The sequence below is a fragment of the Balaenoptera physalus genome (assembly GCF_965194825.1).
Source record: "Balaenoptera physalus genome assembly, chromosome: 15".
NCBI lineage: Eukaryota > Metazoa > Chordata > Mammalia > Artiodactyla > Balaenopteridae > Balaenoptera > Balaenoptera physalus.
The window spans coordinates 78,734,851-78,748,871 of NC_138894.1; the positions used below are offsets into that span (position 1 = coordinate 78,734,851).

The 14,021-nt window shown below is 52.7% G+C and overlaps 1 protein-coding gene across 6 annotated transcripts in view; it reads left to right on the forward strand.

Annotated features, from left to right (window-relative positions):
- Window positions 1–593: 593 nt before the first annotated feature.
- The window catches only part of ADCY3 (adenylate cyclase 3), a gene marked incomplete at its 3' end in the record, with an annotated part of 89,809 nt that continues 76,381 nt past the window's right edge, over window positions 594–14,021 (forward strand). The window contains exons 1-2 of one of the 6 annotated variants that reach the window (XR_014254219.1): window positions 594–1,152; window positions 1,624–2,474. Coding sequence is in view for 5 of the 6 variants with exons in the window: in XM_082427442.1 (XP_082283568.1) it covers window positions 1,800–2,474 (675 nt within the window). The remainder of the gene's footprint in view (window positions 1,153–1,623; window positions 2,475–14,021) is intronic. The other 5 variants (XM_082427442.1, XM_082427441.1, XM_082427439.1 and 2 more) reach the window with 5 other exon arrangements.

Below are 14,021 nucleotides of genomic sequence, written 5' to 3' on the forward strand. Positions count from 1 at the left end.
TGTAAATTCAAAAACGCCTCAAACAGGTGGAATGTGCACAAGAGATCTTTCTGAAGCAGGGTCCCTCCCAATTCCACGTGCCTCCTGGGCCACTCCTACCCCCTTCCTTCAAGAACCGGGCTCAGCTGCGGGCCCTTCTGCGGAAAGCTGCCAGGGTGGGCGGGGACACAGGCCCGGCGCACCCGCGGGGGGAGCCGTCCCCAAACCTCAGCCCCCGCCTCTCCGAGCCCGGAAGGAAGCTGCGGCAGAGGAGAGGGCGCCCGGGATGCCCCTAGCGCGCCTCACCTGCGGGAGGGCACGTCCCGGGCTTTTATCTTCTGAGGCGGGCCTGCGGGGGGAAGGCGCTGATTAGCCCATCCTTCCTGCCGCCGCCCACCCCGAGCTTCCACGCAGCCGTCGCCGCCAGCTCGCCGCCCGGTGTCGGAGCGTGGGGCCGCCAGGGCCCCTGCAACTCGCCCCCGCGCTCCTCCTCACGCTTCTCCTCCTTCCCCCCGCCGGCCCGGGTCTGGAGCCGGGCGCCTTACCCCCGCACCCCACCCCCCCGTACTCCGGACGCGCTCGCCGAGAGGGCGGCGACTGCGGGGAGGGAGGGGCGCCGCCCGCCTCCCGCCTCCCGGGGCCTGGAGCGCGCGTGGCCCCGGAGCCGCCAGCGCCGCGCGGGGACTCACTGTGCAGCGCGCAGCGCCCCGACTCGGCTGGCTCCGCTCGGCGCGCGGGCGGGCCAGAGGATGCTGGCGGGCTTCGCCGGCTTCGGCCCTCGCTCCCGCCGCGGACGGCCCCGGGTGCGCCCCTAGCCGCGCCGTCGCGACCACTGCGGGGCCAGAGGGAGGGGGCCGGCCGCGCACGCCGGCCCCGCGAGCCGCAGCGCTAGGGGCGGGCGCCCCCGAATTTTCCAGCCTCCGCCGCCTCCTCCTCCTCCTTCCTCCTGCGGCCGGGCGCCTGTGGATGCTGAGGGGCAGCCCTGCGACTCTCCCGGCCGGATTCCCGGCCTGACGGCGGGAGAGTCGCGCCCCGGCGGGGCGGCGCGGCTCCGCGGGGAGCAGCCCCCGGGCGCGCTGAGCCCTCCTGTCCCCTCCCGCTGCACGCGTGACTCGGCCTCGCAGCTCGCGAGGGGACCGGCCCGGAACACGCGGCTCCCGAGTTCCCGCACAGGTAAACGGAGGGGCAGGGCCAGCCTTCCGGAGGGCAAACAGTGCCCCGAGGTGGGGAACCCGAGTGGCCAAGGGGCTGGGTGGGAAAGGAAGTAAACAGAGGAAGATTCGGGAACCCCCAGGATGGCTCTGGTTCCTTTCTAGCATGTTTTATCTAGACCTTCTAAGGCTTGGGCCTGGAGGAGATTTACGTGAGGAAGTCAGGGACTGAGAGAGACGAGATGACCAAGGGTGCAACGGATGGAGAGGTGGCCAGGCCCGTCCATAGGCAGAGACAGGAGACGGAGTGTTTGGGCGGACAGGACTAAGTGTGTGTGGTCGGGTGGTGGCGTGAGCTTGGGGGTGGCGGGAGAACGGCCCTGGTTCTGGAGCCTCTTGGAGCAAGGATTCTTTGAGGACGGCTGGGGTGGGTCGTGGAGAAAGCACAGGTAGGAAGGAGGAGGGGCTTCTACTCAGTGATGTCCTTGTTAAGTTTCAGATGGTCAGCGCTGCCTGTGCCGGGGAAGCCAGCTCTGTGTTCCTGCCCGAGGGGGCCGGCCATCAGCCTGCCCCAGGTCCCCGAGAGCCCTGGTAGGTGGCCCATTCCAGAGTCCTTCCTCTGTTCCCCGCCCACTTCTCCAGAGCCAGTAGAAGCAGACACCAGCCAGGATGCCGAGGACCCAGGGCTTCTCCGATCCTGAGTACTCGGCCGAGTACTCAGCCGAGTACTCGGTCAGCCTGCCCTCTGACCCTGACCGCGGGGTGGGCCGGACCCATGAGATCTCTGTCCGGAACTCGGGATCCTGCCTGTGCCTGCCTCGCTTCATGCGGCTGACCTTCGTGCCGGAGTCCTTGGAGAACCTGTACCAGACCTACTTCAAGAGGCAGCGCCACGAGACGCTGCTGGTGCTGGTGGTCTTCGCGGCCCTCTTCGACTGCTACGTGGTGGTCATGTGCGCGGTGGTCTTCTCCAGTGACAAGCTGGCTCCCCTTGCCGTGGCCGGGGTCGGGCTGGTGTTGGACATCATCCTCTTTGTGCTCTGCAAAAAGGGGCTGCTCCCCAACCGGGTCACCCGGAAAGTGGTGCCCTACCTGCTGTGGCTGCTGATAACAGCCCAGGTCTTCTCCTACCTGGGCCTGAACTTCTCCCGCGCCCACGCAGCCAGCGACACGGTGGGCTGGCAGGCCTTCTTTGTCTTCTCCTTCTTCATCACGCTGCCCCTCAGCCTCAGCCCCATCGTCATCATCTCTGTGGTCTCCTGCGTCGTGCACACGCTCGTCTTGGGGGTCACCGTGGCCCAGCAGCAGCGGGACGGGCTGAAGGCGATGCAGTTGCTGAGGGAGGTGAGTCCCGCCTTTTGTCCCACCCAGCGGCTTCTCTTCCCAGCAGCTCTCAGCTGAGGTGGTGCCCGTTTTGGAGGTGGGGGTGGCATTGTTTTCTTTGCCCTTGAGTCAGAATGTCGGGGGGGAGAGGTCGTGGTCTGGGGTTCTCATCTGCCTGTGCAGGAAGGACCAGCTCTCCCTCAACCCCTGGCTTTGCAATAGAGCTTGTCTGGGGTTGGCCTTAGGGGTTGGAGGATTTCCGGACATTGGCCACTCTGTCACCTGGGCGCAGCCCGCGTGGGTGGCAGGAAGGCCCGCTTGGGCCTGGTCTTGAGCGAGGCAGCCTTGTCTTTGTCATTGACCTCTGCCGGGAAGACCTCTTGTGGGGAGAGAGGGCGCCCTTGGCTTCTGGTCTCTAGCTTGTCATTGACTGGTTTCGGCAAGAGACTGTGTGTGTGGACTCAGTGCCCCTCTGTCAAATGGGGACAGAGTTGGCCTGCCTAAAGTGGTTGTTATCAAGATCAAAGGTTGTGGGTAACCTCAAATAAGGAGACGTGAAGGACTGCGTGAGTGTCGTAAATCCCACTTCTGCTGGGAGCTCAGGGTGCCCGAGCAGTCAGGTGATGTAGGGAGTGGTGGTCTCCCCACAGAAGGCATGTCATGGGGATGCAGTTGGGGGCAGGGTCGCCGGCCACAGTGAGGGGGTGTCTGCTGATTCCGGAGGATGCCTTCCTGTGGAAGGGGCAAAATTTTGGCCTCAGCCTAACTAATAGATAGTCTTGTGCTCCCACTGGGTGCCAAGACCCTGAGTAGGTTCTGAGGGGCTACAGAGATCAGGAGATGTGATTCCTGGCCTTCTGCACTTATTATCTGGTAACCTATCTGGGGGCAGGGGGTCCACAGGGCTTAGAGTCAATGAATTCCACAGTTGTGCGTCCTACCTGCTACCTGCTTATTTTGTATATGAGCCCAGAGATGGAGAGTGACCTCTCTAAGGCCACACAGCTAGTTATGGCAGTCAGCGGCTGGAATGTCCATTTCTAGATTCCCATTTCAGTGCTCTTGCTACTACATCACACTGCTACCGCCATCTTGGCCAAAGTCATTAGTCTCCTGGGATTGGGGGCTGAGTGTCCAGGGGCGCAGCAGTGCCGTTGTTGGTTGATGCAAGAACCCTGTGGGGCTGTCCCATTGCCTCCCGCTAAGTTAGATTAAAACACAGGTTTTTCCTCTGTTTTAACTTTTTCCTAGTTCTTGGACCAATATTCTTCCTGTTTTCCCATTCTGGCTCACACAGTGTCCTCTCTCACAGAAGCTTTGTGTCTTGATGCTGCAGGGGGCCCAGCCCTGGGCTGGTGCACACGGATTGGTGCAGGCACACCGAAAGGTCCCTTTTTCTCCCAATGCCCTATGCGTAAAGGGTGACAGCCTGCCATTCCCCTTATGACTTCCCGGTTGTTGAACTTCAGGTTGTGCCGCTGCCAGCTGAGGGCCCTGCTGGAAGCTGTCTGGGCAAGAATGGTGAGAGGCATTCCAATCAGGAATTGGTGACAAGCACAGCTTGGAGGCAGATAGGTGGGCATGGCAGCCTCTGGGGCCTGGGATCAAACTCTGAACCTTTTCCTTTTACTGAACGGTCACTTCTAGCCCTTTCCTCTCTGCCAGGGTCCCTGGACCACATGAGTTTCCCGTATGCTTTGCTGCCCATGAAGGGAGCAAATCAGAAATGCTCCCCACTGGAGCCCAAGAGGCTGAACCCTTGATTGCTGGTGTCCTTCGGGCGCTGCTAAGAAACAAAAACTCCAAAAGATTAGGAAACAGAAAAAAAAGATAGAAAAATAAGTAAATCAAGAATAGCAATATTAGCATCCCAGGAGAGCATGACCTTGACATGGAGGCAGTGCCTTGGATGCAGCTTTGGGACTAGATGGGGAGGGAGAGGTGGCTCCCAAGGTCCATTTGGGAGCCCAAGATAGAATGCAGGAGGCCCCAGCTTTCAGTGGGCTGTGTTCCAGAAGTTTCTGAGTCACTTGTTTGGGACTAATGTGACTTTTTTTATATATATATATATATATATATATATATATATATATATATTTATATTTATTTATTTATTTATTTATTTATTTATTTTTAAAAATATTTATTTATTTAGGCTGCACCAGATCTTAGTTGCAGCATGCAGGATCTTTAGTTGCGGCATGCATGTGGGATCTAGTTCCCCCACCAGGGATCAAACTTGGGCCCCCTGCATTGGGAGCGTGGAGTCTTACCCACTGGATCACCAGGGAAGTCCCATCATGTGACTTTTTAAAAGGTGCCTGGGTTCCCAGGCCCACCCACCGAAGTCTTAAGTCACAGTGTCCCTGCATTTGGTCTCTCAGAATACGGTGGAACTCTGAGCCCCCTGTGGCCCCGTGTTGCCATGGAGAGAGCACCTAGACACCTCCCCCTGGCCGTGGAATGAAGCTCCTCACCTGCCTGCGGCTCCCCTGGTCCCCTGTTACCTCCCGGCATGGGGCACCATCAGGGATAGGAGGGGGCAGGGGCTGGAGGACAGGGACGTGAGAACCGGCGACCAGAGCCCCTCTCCCCCCACAGTCAGAGTAACACCAGCCCCCGGCACCTCCTTGCTTTGCTTTCTTCTGCCCAGAGACTCCCTTTTTCTTTCTCTTCTCCCGTCACCTGTTGGCTCCAGCCAGGGACCCCCTTCTGGGTCGGTGGGGGGATGAACCCAGTTGCACAGTTAGAAGCAGACACTGGATTTCTGGGGGTTTGTGAGTGCTGCTGTCACCGGCAGCACCGAAGGAACCTTTCCAATGCCCAAGTCTTCTTCTTCTGCACCCTTCATCCCCTCAAACCCATACTTGGCTCTGTGGGAGAAAGGCAGAAGGACACAGGGGCCTCAGCATAGCCTGAAGTGTCAGAGACAAGCCACACAGCCTGCCCTGCCTGGGTTCTTCTCTTGGGAGGCAGGCAGGTCCGGGTTCCCCCGAAGAGCAGGTGGAGTCCGGGGCTGTGGGATGGGGTGATGCTGGGGCTTCGTTTATCAGTGAATGGGGGGCTCTAACTGAGCAACAGGTACGGGCCTTGCAGCCTGTGGGGTCTGGGACTGAAGGGCGTCAGATAACGTCCTCGGAAGCTGCGGTGGAGGAGAGCGTGGCGTGGGGTTGGAGGGAAGGAGGAGCAAGCTGCAGCCGGCAGGCCTTTCCCACATCCCTCCCCTTGCCTGGCTCTTGGCCCAGCTTGCCTTTTACTCACCCCGAGCTGCCCAAGGGGTGAGCTGATGAAGCAGGAGGGGGTCGAGGGCAGGACCAGGCAGCTGCTGATGGGGGAGGATGAAGGGGGAGATGGGAGTGGGGAGAAAATGCAGCCGAGGTAGGGAACATTCCTGTGGCCCGTGGCTGCTCCCAAGACCCTCATATGTGCCCACAGACACCTGTTAGCTTCTGACAGGGTCCTTAAAGGAATGAGACTGTGGCAAGTTAGGGGCGAGGAACCCCTGAAAAATATTTTATAGCTTTATTTCACAGCAGAAAGGCTATTTAGGGGCAAAACTCTCTCATGGAGTTACTAGCCTGTTCAGACCTTTATTCACAACTTAGAACATGATAGAGCAGTGGATGTGTGATTCCTTTCACACCTACAAATCACAGAGCAAATCATTTGCCCAGTGAATGAACATTCGGCTCCGGGGGGCTTCAGCGGGGAGGGTGTGAGGAAGCTCATGCTTCAGATGCCCTGTCTGTAGACTGGAGCTAAAGTTCATACACATCATCTCAATTAATCCTGGGTGTTACTGGCTCCATTTTACAGATGAGGAAACTGAGACTCAGGAGGATGAGAGAAGACAGAGGGGCTGGGTAACTGGGGAGGGCTCACTGGTGGGTGAGATGGTGGGATGGTGGGTGTGAGAGACAGGGGGCTTCCCTGAAAGCCTCTTTTTCTCTGGAAGCTGGCATCTGGGCCTCCTTCCTGCATCTCTGGCTGCCCCCAGATGCCTTTGCTATAAGCAGTGTTGAGGAACAGTGCCAAGAGGTGGGAGGACCTAAAATATCATAGGAAGCACCCCTCTGTTTCCCCCTGGGAATTGGATGCAAGGGCAGGGAGAAGCCTGTGACAGAATGTTCCTGGTGGGAACGTGGCCAGGAGTGTATGAGAAGTGAGTGGGGGAAGCAGGAACAGGAGCTGGGCGGGGAGGCAGCAGCCTGGGGCTCTGAGCAGCTGAGGCGTGTGTGCAGGACACAGGCTGGGAGGGGGCAAAGCCAACCCAGTTCTTGGTCCTTTGGCCCTGGGCTCTGCCCCTGTCCCACAGATGGCTCATCCTCTACAAAAAGCGTGCAGACGGGTATCATGTAGGAACCGGAATAATAAGGAAGTGCACAGAAGGGGACCAGGAGGCCATCGAATCCAGCTGCACGTGGGGGAAGAACAGTCAATTATTGAACATGTAAACAACTTTGCAGAAAGTTCCCCCCTCAGTGCTTCCCCTGGTCACATTTCTCTGGGGCCTTTTCTGATCCTTATCTGTGTGTAAACAGAGTGTTTCCAGTCTGGCATCCTCGTGCAAATGCACTTTAGGTCCCACCTTTCGCCCACATGATTTCACTGACATTTTGCCATGCACATCAGAGTCCTCATGTTTATTATTTTAAATCAACACTTCGTCATCAGCTGGGTTTTTCTGGAGAGGGCCGCGTCAGTGGGGCCAGGTCCAGGCACCAGTCTCCATGTCAAAGTCTGGTGAAATCTCCAAGAGGCAGAATTGCTAGGACTCCAGGTTATTCTGCAATTTCTTCATCAATGTGCAGTGAATCCCAGTAGGGTGCTCCAACGCCGAATAAACCTTCAGCCCACCCCCAGCTGTCCCCTCATGAACATACGCACTCGTGATGATCTACTTTACCGTGGGTACAGTCCTGACCGACACTCAGACGTGTGAGCTCAGAGATTACCCCTAGGTGGAAACCCAGCGAACATGGGGATGGACAAGGTACTCAGTTTACTGAACTCTTGCTGTATTTCAGTCAAGTATTTTCCAGCAAGAGGTAGAAAGTATTTTCTTTTTACAGATGAGGAAACTGAAATGTGTGATGAGTGAAATGGCTTGTCCGGAGCCACATAGCTAGAAGGTAGAGGAGCAGGGTTCGAATCTAGGTCAGTGGGATTCCAGAGTTCCTTCTCTTCTGCAGTCATAAAAGATCTTCCATAAGAGTCTGTTGAGATACAGTTCCGCCAGGATTGGGTCTTTAGTTTCTCCACCCACAACCATCAGAAGGAACAACATGGGGGTCGAGGAGGTGTTTCCTGGGGCAGGAGTATTGCCGCTGATCAAGGAGCAGAGAACTGTCTGGGGGTTCAGTGTTGCAGCCGACATTCCTTATACACCTTTAGGAGGCATTGTTACATTACAGGACATTGTAGTAACCAATATGTGTAATCATGACGCCCACTTCAAGAGAATATTAAATTACAGTTAGTATAAAGTGGGGTCTAATACTGCATTCTAAAAACATTTTTGTCAGAAATGGATAAGAACACGTTTGGACAAATAAGGATTACATTTTGGCTCTCTAGGAAGTTCACTAATGTGGGATGGCCCGTTTCTCAGTGGCATTACTGCACACGTATTCCTTCATTTACCCTGTTTCAGTTATCCATGGTTATATAACATATAACCTCAAAACTTAAAACAATAACAACTGTTATTGGCTTAAAACAATAACAGTTTTTTTTTTTTAAATAAATATATTTATTTATTTATTTATTTATTATTTTTAGTTGTGTTGGGTCTTCGTTTCTGCGCGAGGGCTTTCTCTAGTTGCGGCGAGTGGGGGCCACTCTTCATTGTGGTGCGCGGGCCTCTCACTATCGCGGCCTCTCTTGTTGCGGAGCACAGGCTCCAGACGCGCAGGCTCAGTAGTTGTGGCTCACGGGCCGAGTTGCTCCGCGGCATGTGGGATCTTCCCAGACCAGGGCTCGAACCCGTGTCCCCTGCATTGGCAGGCAGACTCTCAACCACTGCGCCACCAGGGAAGTCCCAATAACAGTTTATGTCATGAGTCTGTAGGTTGACTGGGCTCAACTGGATGCTGCTCTGCCTCACTTGGCACTGGCCGAGGTCACTCACTTGGATGCCTGGGCTATTTCATTCAGTGCCAGCATTCAGCTGACAGCTTTGTTGGCAAGCTCTAGGAAGGCCTTACTCACATGTCTAAAGCCGTGGAGCTTCTCCAGTGACCCCTCCAAGTAGTTAGCTTGGGCTTCCTCACAGCATGGTGGTGTCTGGGAGACAGTGGTAACTATCAGAGGTTTTAAAGGCTAGACCCATCACTATTGGTCAAAGCACATCACAAGGGTAACCCAGGTGCAAGATAAGGGGAAATTGATTCTACCCCTTGACATGAGGATGATATGTACATACAGGGAGGGAAGGAATGGAGGGCAGCCGTCTTCTGAGGCTATTTACTAAACCAGGTGGCACATGGTGGATGTTGGGGAGAAGAGATGAAGAGAGCCATGAGTCTGGGCGGGGTACCATAGGATGCTTCAGAAGTGAGAAATGTGGTCCACTGTATAGTCGGCTGTATAGTCAGCCCTCTGTATCTGTGAATGTGAAACCTGCAGATATGGAGGGCCGACTGTCTTCGTTGTACTATGCCATTTTATATATGCCATTGTTATCCATGGAGGCCCCTAGGACCAGTCTTCTGCAGATACTGAGAGATGACTGTATATAACTTGAAGGTATTGGTTCTCTATGAGAGCCAATACGTCATTTCTAAGATCTTTCAGAAAGTTAGAAACTGCATTGCACCTGAAAAGATGATGGCTCGTGGTTCACCTGCATGGGCTTCGCCTTACCTTACCTTCAGAAGAAAAATTTTTCTCTTAACTTTTCCAACACGCATACCCTCTCTGTCCAGGGCACTGCACTAGGTTACGGGGAGGCACACCTGCCTCTAGTCATGACCCCAGCACCAGTGCCGGCCCTTTCTCTCCACGTGTCAGCTAGATGGGCAGCCTGGCTCTGACGTTTGTATTCCTTTCCCAGGAGGTGGGAATTTGCTTGTGTGCATCCTTCAGAAACATGTCGAATTTGTCTTCCTAGCAGGTTGTTGTTTGCCTCAAGGAGAGTAAGACCAATAGTACAGGCCCTCTGCAGCCCCTTGCAGTGCCTTGGTCCTGACTGTCACTCTATAAATGTTTGTTGAATAAATACATTCCTGCTTTGCTTTTATCTTTACTTCCTTCCTCATCAACTCTGGTTGACAGTTTGATAAATTTTTGGTTAGATCCAGGCTAGGGAAATGTTCTGGTGTTAACCTAAGTGATTTGAGAATGATGTTTTTAAAACAAGACTTACATAACTCTGCAAGAGTGCTAATCGGTACTCCTTTGCCACTTGTTAATAAAGGGAAAAAAGAGCACAGTTCTTAGGAGCCCAGAAAATGAGTCATTGATATCCTGTTGGCCTAGTTCTAATCTTGTCCTTCGGCAAAAATGATTTGCGTAAGATCATGTAGAAGAATGGCTGAGCAGAGTTGGAGCTCTCACCATCCCACCTTCCTGCTAGTTCCTCCAGTCTAAAGAGAAACTTTATTCCCTGCATCACTTACCAAGCATTGTTCTAGGTAGAGTATACAAAGAATGAGTAAAACTCATCCCCTGCCATCAGGGAGCTCCCAGGTTGTGGTGTAAGTCCTATTAGTGAAAGAGAGCCTGCCTAAGTAAACAGAGGAAGGTTTCCTAAGAGCTCACTGTTGAGTTGGGTTTTGAAGGATGATTAGGAGTTTACCAGGTAGAGCAGTGGGAACAGGGCTTTCCGGTCAGAGTCATAGGAGATTCTAACTTGCTTTGGACTGGTGAGAATACTATGTGTAACAGGAGCATGAGTGGGTGGCAGAAACTAGTGAGACAAAGTATAGAGAAGCTACGTAGCAGAAGGGCTAAGGAATTTGGGCTTTTTTCCTCTGTGATGGAGCTCCGTTGAAGGAGTTTAAGCAGGGGACAGACAGGGTCTGATTTGCATTTAATAGAATCTTTCTGGTGAACTTGAGTAAGGCTGAGACTGTTTAGGAGGCTATTGAAGTAGTCCAGGCATGACACCATGAAGGCCAGCCACCAAGATGGAAGCAGAGGATGGATGAGTTCAGGTTGAGGTGCCCGTGGGATATCCAAGTGGAACTATCAGATTATTCAATGGATAATTATTGAACACCTTATGTATACCAGGCCCTGTGCTCAAGATCTGGAGCTTAGAGGAGAGGTCTTGAGTTCTAGATTTGGGAATCATCATCATTTAAGTGGCACCCAAAACCATAGGGAGGATGAGGGGTTGCCCAAGGAGAGTGTGTAGAATCAAAAAGGAAGAAGGCTTAGGACCCAACACTAGGGAGCAGCCTGGTGGGGGGCAGTCCCCAGCATGGAATATCCATGCTCCACCCAGCCTCTGCTTCCTGCCTGGGACGTGTGTGTCCCAGGTAGCCTGTGATGGGTGGGCGGGCCTTTCGGGAGCAGGAGGCAGCCCCTGTCTGACGGTGTTTACACCTTTGGTTCTTTTGCGTTGGGGAAGCTTAAGACAAGGCAAGGGGAGGTGGAGCCAGGGTGTCAGGTGGGGTGTCACTGTACCTGGTGAACAAGGACATGGGGGTGTTCGTTTGTCACCTTGTGTGGGAAGGGTGGTTATGTATATAGAGGCACTTCATAAATTACAAAGCACCATGTGAACGCTAGTTAGTTATTTTTTTATTGCACTTAATCTTGGCAAACCATCTCTGATCTTTGATCTATGAATGAATCAGACCGAGTTTATTCATCTTCGTTTTTCTCATCTCTTTTCTGGCTGTTTTTCTCTCATTGTGAAAGGATTATTTTAAAGAATGTTTTTAATTATAAAATGCCATCAATGTTGCAGAAACTTTGGAAGCAAGAGAAATTTATTATAATCCTATAATAACCAATTTTTCTGTGTGTTCCTTTCTAGTCCTTCCTTTCTAGAAATTCTTACAAAGCTGTATATTACTCCTGCTTTTCTTTTTTTTTTTTTTTTTTTTAGAGAAAGTCCTTGTTTTTTTTTTTTAATTAATTAATTTATTTATGGCTATGTTGGGTCTTCGTTTCTGTGCGAGGGCTGTCTCTAGTTGTGGCAAGCGGGGACCACTCTTCATCGCGGTGCGCGGGCCTCTCACTATCGCGGCCTCTCTTGTTGCGGAGCACAAGCTCCAGACGCGCAGGCTCAGTAGTTGTGGCTCACGGGCCCAGTTGCTCCACGGCATGTGGGATCTTCCCAGACCAGGGCTTGAACCCGTGTCCCCTGCATTAGCAGGCAGATTCTTAACCACTGCGCCACCAGGGAAGCCCACTCCTGCTTTTCTTAGTTAGCTTTATAGCACAGACTTTTTTCTATTTTAAATTAGTGTTCACAATCATCATTTTTAATGGCTGCATAATATGATGTTGGCTAAATGTACCATAATTAACTCAACTGTTCCTCTTCTGTAGGGCATTTGGTTACTCTTAATTTATTAATTTTACGTATTTATCATCTGTATTTCATTTACTTATTATTATTTGTATGTAACACTAGCAGGCCCATTGCCTCTCTCCTGTCCCCTCCTGGTGATTTTATATCTGATGCTGCTTCCTTCCTCTGATCACGTTTTCAGCTGTTTCTCCCAGCAAAATTCCTCTTTGTGGTTCCGAAGAAATTTGCTTTGATTAGTAGTGAGACCTTGTCTTCCCCTTTCCCGTTCCTCTCTTCAAGAGCACTTTCTTTGTTGTAAACAGAAAAGAAAATGACACGTTTCAGAAGAAATCCCACCCCACGCTTTACCCCCATTCAAAACCCCAGCGTAAGCGGACTGGATTTGAACCCTTGCGAGATTCCCGTGGCTGTGGGTTGTGTTCTGTGTCGTTTTAGGACTGGTCCCCATGAAGTGTAACTTGGGGCTGAGTCAGAGCTGGCAGCGTCAGGCTGGGCAGCCACCTCTCCAGGCCAGAGTTGGCTCCAGGTGGGCTCCTCGGCTGCCCCTGGAAGGCTGAGTTTTTCACCCGAGGGGACCGGGCCCTGGGGAATTGATCCCCCTGGGCCTCATTCTTAAGAGACTGACCCATAAGCCCAAGGCTTAGTCACCGACCTGCTGGTGGTAGGTGGCCTTTCCCATCCTCCCAGGAAGGGGAATACTCTATCTGTTATTTGGCACAAATTTACTGCAAATTCCTAAGAAACCAAATCAGTAATTTCCTGGAGGGGAATCTGAGCAAAGGGCATTGCCTGGTGCTGGGGGGCGGTCATCCTCCCAGGCTGGGGCCCCCTGCCGCCGCCGGGCTGGTTTCCCAGCACCGGGCGACGCTGTCAGCTAGACACAGCTTCCCCCAGATTGCCAGAAAAGTGCCACAGTTTCTCACTCGTCAGCACTCTGTTTTCTAAACTCCTACGCATGATTACAGTTTATCTTTCATTGTGCAGTATTAAGCACTCTGGAAAACACATTAATCCCCCCCTTCCCTAAATTGGGGTTGTAGTTGTTAATGTTATAGTGCCCATCTCTGGGGACAGATCCGGGACATTGCCTCCTTATTTCAGTAAAGGGCCCAATGTAGGTGGTTACTTTAGGGAGCATGTCCTGTCCCTTCAGTGTCCTGTCTCAGACCAACTGACCTCTACATTTTAAACTAATGAAGGGGCCTCGGAAGCCTGACCTGTGGGTGGGCTTTCTGCTTCGGGAATCTGAGAGCCCTGGCTTCATAGTCATTGACTTGGTTTACTTCCTGGCTCCCCCCACTTACCAGCTGGGGGATCCTGTGTACATTATTCAATCTAATTTCTGCTCTGTGAAGTGGCCTAGTAACACCTCCTTCGCTGGGTTAGTGTAGGGATGAAACACACACTAGCGATGAAAACATGTCCTTTTGGTTGGTGCAGGGCCGGGTACACAGCTGGCACTAGAAAAATGCTTGTTGCTCTGGCTGTCGCTGTCATTAGTATTACTGGCTCTGATGGAGAGGAATTTTTAAAAAGCTGGGGCCAACCCCAGGGGAGGGAAGAGCAGCTCCATGCTCTGGATGTCTGGAGGGCACCTGGATTGGGTCATCAGACACTCATCACCCCATTTGTTTTTTTTTGTTTTTTTTTTTGCTGGGCCACCAATTTTCTTGTTGTCTTAGAAATGAGACATATACTTTTCAGATGAAGTTCCCTATGAGGACAAAGAATTCTATACTTTTGATGCAGGGTTGTTGGTTTGCATCACAGCCGTGGCTTTTCACTTAATATCTTTTTTCTTTATTCCTTCTTTTTGGAGGAATCAGTTAAGATTAGTAGCAGGAGACGTAGAGAATGGACTTGAGGACACGGGGAGGGGGAAGGGTAAGCTGGGACGAAGTGAGAGAGTGGCACTGACATATATACACTACCAAATGTAAAATAGATAGCTAGTGGGAAGCAGCCTCATAGCACAGGGAGATCAGCTCGGTGCTTTGTGACCACCTAGAGGGGTGGGAGGGAGATGCAAGAGGGAGGGGATATGGGGATATATGTATATGTATAGCTGATTCACTTTGCTA